We start from the raw sequence: 7471 nt of genomic DNA, 5'->3' as shown, positions 1-7471 counted from the left end.
CCTCCCGCGAGCTGCGGGCGCGGCGTGCGTGGGGTGAGCGGGGAAGCGCTTCCCCCCGTTTCTCACGGGTGACGGGCGCGGGGGGTGGCTGTGACGTTCTCGGCTGCTTTTATCTTTGCCTTTTTTTTTTTTTTTGTTTTGTTCTATTTTACTTTTGTTTCAATTTTTAATTTTTTTTTTTTTTTTTTTTTTGCCGCCCGGTCAGTCCATGTCCACCTCCTCGCCGTCGGCGGGGCCGCAGTCCGATCTGTCCCTGGCTGTGCTGGCGTCCCGCGCCCGGACCGGCGACTCGGGCCGGGGGAAGCTGCCGCCCTCCGCGGGGGCGGCCGCCGCCGGGTCACCGTGCGCGGCCGCGGAGCGGGGCGAGGCGCCGGCCGGCGCGGGGGGCACCGACCCCGCCGCGGTCGCCGCCGTGTCCGTGGAGCCGGGGCCGGGCTGAGCGCCCGCGGGCGCCGGCTCCGCGCCGCAGCCGGGCGGGCCGGGGTTGGCAGCGGGCAGCGGGGAGTCCCGGGGGGGCTGGCCGGCCTCGGGGCCCGGGCTGGCCTTGAGGGCGGTCTGCGGGACGAGGAAGCCCAGGGGCTGGGTGATGGGGTAGAGCAAGAAGTGTCCTTTGCCGATGAGGGTGCGGGGGGCGCAGGGTGGCAGGCTGGGGAAGTCCGGGGCGGCCTTGCGGCGGGGGGGCGAGTCGGAGAGAAGGCTCTCCACGCTGAACGGGTTGAGCTTGTGGAAGCTGCCGGCGCCGCGGGGCCCCCCCGCGCCCCCGCTGCCGTCCCCCGACGGGGCGGCCGCGCAGTCCTTGTCGGGCGGGCGCTGGAGCCGCCCGCTCCCGCTTCTTTGGCTGGGGTAGAAGGGCTCGGCCGTCTGGTCGCAGGTGCCGGGGGGCGGCTCGGAGGGGGCGGCGGCGGCGGCGGGGAGCGGCGGATGGGGCGGCGGGGGCTGCCCGCGGGGTTTGGCCTCAGGCGGGGCGGGCGAGAGGCCCCCCCCGCCGCCGCTGTCGCTGTCGGAGCTGGGCGTGCTGTGGAGGGAGAGGGCGCTGGGCGAGTGCGGGTGGCGGCTTTGGCTTTTGAGCAGCTTCTTCTCGTGCTTTCTCTTCTTCTTCTCCATCTTCTCCAGCTCCTTCCGGGCGATCTCCTCGGGGTCCATGGGCTCCCCGCTGCACGTCGTGGGGTGGGAGTTGTGAGCCGGCCGCCCCGGGCCCTTCTTCGTGTTCTCTTTCTTTCTCCATTTGGCCCGGCGGTTTTGGAACCAGACCTACACACCGAACAACGAGAAGCAATTAACACCCAGCGCACCGGCCCCCCGCGGTGGCCAGGGCGGTGGGAGAGGGGCGGAGGGGAGAAGCGCAGCTCAGGCCTCCCTCGTCCACCCCTTCGAGGTGCCGGCAGCCCCCATCCACAGGACCGGGTCTCTGAGAGACGGAGAGCAGGGGAGGGGGCAGGAAGAGATATCCACACTTCTTTAACAGGGTAGGAAATAAAAAGACAAGGGGGGGGGGGGGGGGGGTTGCACACTCACGCACACACACGCTGCACCCTGCCCGCACCGGCGCCACGGAGAGGGGCAGGGATTACACAGCCCCCCGGTTCTTCCCCGTGGCCGAAGGGTACAGAAGCACCGATCGCTGGCCCGATTCCCCGCAGCAGCACGCAAAATGTGATAAACACAGCACAATAAGCGGCTGGAGGTGAGGGGGTGTGGGGGGGACACGACGGACGGTGCCTCGCCCAGACGTGCGGAGTTCGGACCTCCTGCCCCTCCCGGGAGACGGAGCAGAGGAGTTGCATCAGCCCAAAATGGGCTTCGGTTGGGTTTGTTATAGATAGATCATAGGAGAGAAATTAAATTAAATTAAATTAAAACCTCTCTGCTCCGGCCCTGCTCCTGCCTGCCTTGGCAGGTCCCCGGTGTCCCCGCAGCCCACGGGCACACGCGTCCCTCCTCGCCCCCGCGGCCCCTTGGGGCTGCTGGCAGCGCCTGTCCCGGCCGGACCACGACCCCAGCTCGGAAGCACCGCGGGAATACCGGTGCCCGATCCGGGCTCCTGCCCCCGGCCGGGCTCCGCAGGCTCCCCGAGCACGGCGAGAGGCGGCTCTGGGAGCCGGCGCGGGAGGGAAAGCGGCTGGAAGGACACCATGAAGCGAAGCCTACGGAGGAACCGCGGACAACGGCGCTGCCTCATCCCGGGGGGACCGTCCCCGGCTCCCGGGGTGGATTTAAGGACGCATTCCCCGCACACTCAGCCCACGCGAAGCCGCCCCCGCACGGCCGCGGGTCCCGGCAAAATGCGGGGCCGCAGCTCGGCCTCGCCGCCCGCTCGCAGCCACCGCGGCACAAACCAGCATCCCGCGATCCAACAGCCACCCCGCATCCCCCCCATCCACTTCCCATTTATTTTTTGGAAGATCCATTGAAGCAGATCGATGCTTCCCCATCTCGCACCGCCAAGGGCCTGAGCAGCTTGTTAAAATTAAGTTTTACAAGTTCCACTCGTTCTCGATGCACCTACGAGCTTTATTGACATTCTCCAGCATACCCTGGCCCGTGATTAAGCCTCATATTTGCATGCTAATTTTCTCGCCCTTGACTCATTTAAGAAAAATGTTTACAGTGGAAAAGCACACTAAAAAATGTTAAGGGAAACCAGGCTGGGTTGCCACTCTTCTCGTTTTGCAAGGTTAAAAAAATTAGGGTAGTAATAATAATAAAATAAACCAGCAAGCAGCAGTGCAAGACAGGGAACAAAAGGGCCGGGAGGCGCGGGGCTGCGGCCCAAGCGCACAGGGCCCGTCCCGGAGCGGGGATGCGGGTCCGAGGGGCCTCCCCGGGGACTGCTCGGCGCATGGAGAGGGCGGAGGGGAGTGGGGGGAGAAGAGGGGGGGACACGTTTTTTACCTGCACTCTGGACTCCACCAAGTCTAGCCTGAGAGCCAGAGCCTCTCGCATAAACACGTCCGGGTAATGACTCTCATTAAACGCCTTTTCCAGCTCCTCGAGCTGCCAGCCAGTAAAATTGGTGCGGGTTCGTCTTCTTTTACAGCCAGGACTTTCCTTGTCCGGGTCACCCGAGTCTGAAAAAGCAGAAATACCCTCAGGTCCCTGGGAGACAGGCCTTCTCCCCCCCTCCCTGCCATTCACAGGAGCCTTTTAACTTTTGTGCTCGGTAGCGTTGGTAAAAGAGCGGGATTATTCACACACCTGCGCTAAAAATGGGGAGGAACCCGATCTGCCCTCGCCTCCTCCGAAAATGTACTTTACAGAACATTTATTCCTGAAGGAAGCTCTCCACAGGCACTCAGCTGGCAGAGAGAGAGAGAGAAGTTCCAATATTTGCTCCAACCACCAAAGGTTTCATTAAAAAAATTAAAAGCCCCCCCCTCTTTCCCTTCCCCAGCCCCTCCGGAGCACCTGCGTGGGTCACAGCTCACGGCCCCGTTCCACGCGGGACCCCGAGCGCAGGGCGGCCCCTGGGCCTCCCGCAGACCCCCCGAGCACGGGCGGGCGTGGAGCTGAGATGTTCGCAGCCTGTCCGAGAACATACAGCTCCAGGCTGGCGATTTTCAGCCCTGGCTGCACCTCCCCTAACGTTTTCCGCCAGGTGTGGAAATTAAGAAAAATAATAATAATAACAGTATTTTGTATTTAGTTGAGGTGCAGTGTGGGGCAGCTCCAGGATTAACAAGAAGGATGTTGGGGCGGCAGAACGTTTTAATAGCTGAACAATAGCGGTGCCACAGGCCGATGGGGAGGGAAGGAGGGAGAGCTCTTCCTTTTGGTTAAATCGTATACAAAAATAATTATTACCGCTCTTTATTTCCCCAACTGCATCGATTCCCCGTTATTAATTTTATTATTATCTTTTAATGGTATGATCCGAGCTGCCACACGATGAACTTTGGGGGAAGGCACCGGGCCGGGCCCGCTATTGTTCAGGGCACACGCGTGGCCCAGGTCCGGTGGGAACGGGGAATGCTCCCGGCACTCGGACCGGGGCCGTCCGGCCCCTCGGGGGGCCAGCACAGCCGCCTACCCTCCCCCCCGAGACACCCCAAAGGTAAGGATAGCGGGGCTACGAGGGTGCGGTGCTTTTCTTCCTCCGCGCTGACACGCTCCGGGCGGGGAGCGACGGTCGGGGCGCGGGGTGGGGGGACCGGGGCGACACACGCGACACGGGGCCGCTCCTACCTGCGAGCTTGAAGGGCTGGCTGTCCCCGCTCACCCCGCAGCCGGAGGGGATGAGCGGCGCCGGGTTGACCACAGAGGCGGCGCAGGAGCCGCTCAGTAATCCATCGATGGAGAAGGGCACGGAGGCGGCCGCCGACTGCAGCTGGTGCCCGGCCAGCTCGTAGACGTGGTGGTGCCCGAGCGGGTAAGGGAAACCCACCATCCCCCCGAACTGGGCATGAGGATGCTCCAGGATGCGGCTGTCCATCATGGGGGCGGCTCTAGGGCGGGGGGTGCCGGCGGGGCTGGGGGCGCTGGCGGCGGGGCGGCTGGGGCCGGGGGTGCTGCTGGCGGAGGAGGCGGCGCGGCGAGGGGCTCATGCTGCAGGGCGCCGGGCGCTTTAACTTTATCAACATCAGGCTCCCAATAATTAGCTCAGGCTGGGGGAATTTGGGACCAATAAGAAACGTTAATCGGTCCTGACGTCAGAGACGTGCCAGTGTGGGGAGCAAACGTTTTCCATATCGATTGCTAATTATACCTGACATCCAGCCTCAATAAACAATATCAGAGCTGTCACAACACAACGAGGGGGGCTTTGATACGAACTCCAGCCCGAGGAGGGCGGCGGGGGCCGGGCGGGCAGGGGGGTGCGGCGGGGAGGGGGGCGGAGGGGAACGCGCGGATCTGCCTGATACCCGGTTATATACTAAACAGTCGGAGTTACACACACACAGCCTCCCCCCCACCCCTCCAACCCACCCTCTTCCCCCTTGTCCCCTCCCCTCGCCAAATCACTAATAGATTTCCCTTTAAAACATTCACCAGCGTGTTGTGGGGATTTTTCACCAGAAATGCTCTACTCTCTGAACCTTTAAAGTGATGTTGCTCCAATTACAGAGAGACATTGAGCGGCAAATAGACTGATCCAATAATAGGAGATTCATCATCCGCTCTTTCCAGAGCTGTCACATTGAATTTAAAACTACAAGCCTTTTCATCTCCTCTCCGGCTCTATAACAGGGGAGAGGGGAGGGGGGCAGCGGGAAAAAAATGGGGGGGGGGGGGGGAGGACGGAAAGGATGGAGAAAAAAAATAAAAAAAGGAAGAGCCGATTGCAGCGTTCAGGAGGAGATTTGAGGGTATCAATTGAAATCATAATTAATGCAATCTCCTATCGATTCGGCCACGGACACCCTCCTCTCTAGCAGTAACCACAACCTTTGAATTGTGAGCGCAGCCACCACCAGAAGCAGCCTCTGATCGCTAAAGAGGAGGCCAAAAACTACTACTACAAATTTTTAAAAATTCAAACCAAACTAAGTTCCCATCCCCACATCCCTCCTATTTCACCTTCCCCTCCTTCCCCGCTGGAGTAGCTCATCGCATACCCCACGCTTCATCCCGCCAGTCATTCACAGCTCCCAAACAGCCGCCAAATTTGTCCTAATTAAATTACGTCTCCATAGAAGTTTTCACCCAGATAAAACATTGATAGATTCCCCCGGTGAATAATTTAAGGGACGGTTCTCCGGCAAAGCGCGGGGCTGGGAACCCCCAGATTTGTGCCCTCTCCCGGTTAGAGAAACACTTCCCAAGCTCCCAGGAGAGAGGAAGAGGGGGGTACTTCCCAGCCCCTCCCATCCCGAGCCCGCTGGGACCGGAGCTCGCGGTATCCTGGGCCGGGGGGGACCCAACCTGGCGAACCCCGGGAGGGCTCCCCCCGGCCCCTGGGAAGGTGGGAAGAGGGGCGCGGGGAGAAGCAGCGTTTGCGTTTAACAAAGAGAGCGAAGGAGCCGGGCCGGGAAATCAGACAGGGGAAACTCTTTAAATCTTCCTGGGAGGTTCGTGCGGAATTAAATCCTTGGAGTCGGGGGGCGGGTGGGGTGAGAAAGAGAAAGAAATAAAAATAGGTAGGAAGGAAAGAGGAGAGAGAGGGGAAGGGGAAAGAGGGAGAGACACTTTATCTGTGGAAAACATACCAATAGATTTTCCAGTTATAAAACATCCAGCCAAGATGATACATTTCCCAGCGCTGGTTTGTGTGGGTATGAGAGAGGGGGAAGTTAAAATTGAAATAAAAAGGAAGTCGAGTCTCTAATCTATGCTGTCTGTCCGGAGCTGTATTTATTCACCTAATTGAATGCCATACAATATACTGCTGTATTATTGCTGTTCCCTCCCTCCCCCCTATAGATTAGTTTAATTATGGTCTCCCTGCCTCTGCTTAGAGCTAAAAGGTAGCTTGAATTTGGACTACACAGCCCTAACAGAAATAAGAAAATGATGGGGTTGGTATTAATTCTGGGGTCAAGGGCTTCACTTTTCACCATAATTTAATTTCTTTCTCTATAAATACTAAATGTAAACTGTGTCCACTGGACCAAATTTTGCCTGTAGCAATAAATGCCTCATTTTCTGTCGGATTTCAGGAGAGGAATGCGAGCGGGACGTGTTTCTGAATACAGAATGGTAATCAATCCAGCACAGAACAAGAGAGGGGGGACTTTTCTCTCTCTCCCTCTCTTTATTATAATGAATTAATTCGACTTTATTTATCCCATTTTCTGGAGCTGACAGAATGTTAATTTGAGTTGAAATTTCTCTCGCCTCTCACTCCCTGACCCCTGGCCTCCAGATTGGCGTGTTGTAATAACCTGAATCTTTCAACAGAAGCCCTGATAATTGTTACCTTATTAGCATGCAAATTGTTTAATTAATATTATTATGGAGAAGCATACAATCCGTCCGTCACTTGACCTCAAGTGCAAGTCCACGTAGTAAGCGGCTCTGTGCATTTCAATGTGCACATTTAAAATCGACTTCTGTTTTAATGTTTCTAGGATCATTGTCGAGCTTCTAAAAATCTCTCTTAAAGTGTTTGAGAGGAGCTTTCATGCGGGGAGGGGGGAAGGCTTTTGATGGCTCTCGGCCTTGATATCTCTTTATATTGCTCTCCATCTAAAACACAAATTATAGAAGCCGTTTTCTTCTTGGTCGTCTTTCTTTTTTCTTCTTTTTTTTTCTTATTTTGAACATCAAAATTTAATAATTGCTTCCTTGTCAATTGCTGCTTCTTTAAAGGCACCCCCTTCAATCCGGAGAGCTGTTCCTCCAGCCAAACACTCGCACCAGCTCAATGAAAAGCAGCCCTTGACACGCAGTCCTGGGAGACGCTGCATTTAAATCCCTTTTTCTACAGCCGAGTGACATTGTCAGATGCTAGCTTTAATTAACTTGATAATAAGACGTACAAGACTCGCATTCAGGACGCCAGCTCGCCTCGCCTTGTTTCCCCTTTTATCACAAT

At 57.5% G+C, this 7471-nt stretch overlaps 1 protein-coding gene across 1 annotated transcript in view; it reads right to left on the bottom strand.

The window, feature by feature from the left end:
- The window catches only part of UNCX (UNC homeobox), a 5024-nt gene extending 296 nt beyond the window's left edge, over positions 1–4728 (bottom strand). The window contains exons 1-3 of the mRNA XM_032126480.1: positions 4183–4728; positions 2893–3068; positions 1–1251 (exon numbers count right to left, since the gene is read on the bottom strand). The exon at positions 1–1251 is cut by the window's left edge and continues 296 nt beyond it. Coding sequence (XP_031982371.1) covers positions 202–1251; positions 2893–3068; positions 4183–4432 — 1476 coding nt within the window. The 5' untranslated portion in view covers positions 4433–4728 and the 3' untranslated portion in view covers positions 1–201. The remainder of the gene's footprint in view (positions 1252–2892; positions 3069–4182) is intronic.
- Between the last annotated feature and the right edge of the window lie 2743 nt (positions 4729–7471).

Source organism: Corvus moneduloides, chromosome 16, assembly GCF_009650955.1.
Source record: "Corvus moneduloides isolate bCorMon1 chromosome 16, bCorMon1.pri, whole genome shotgun sequence".
In the NCBI taxonomy this organism is placed as follows: Eukaryota; Metazoa; Chordata; class Aves; order Passeriformes; family Corvidae; genus Corvus; species Corvus moneduloides.
This window is presented reverse-complemented; position numbering and strand designations above follow the sequence as displayed.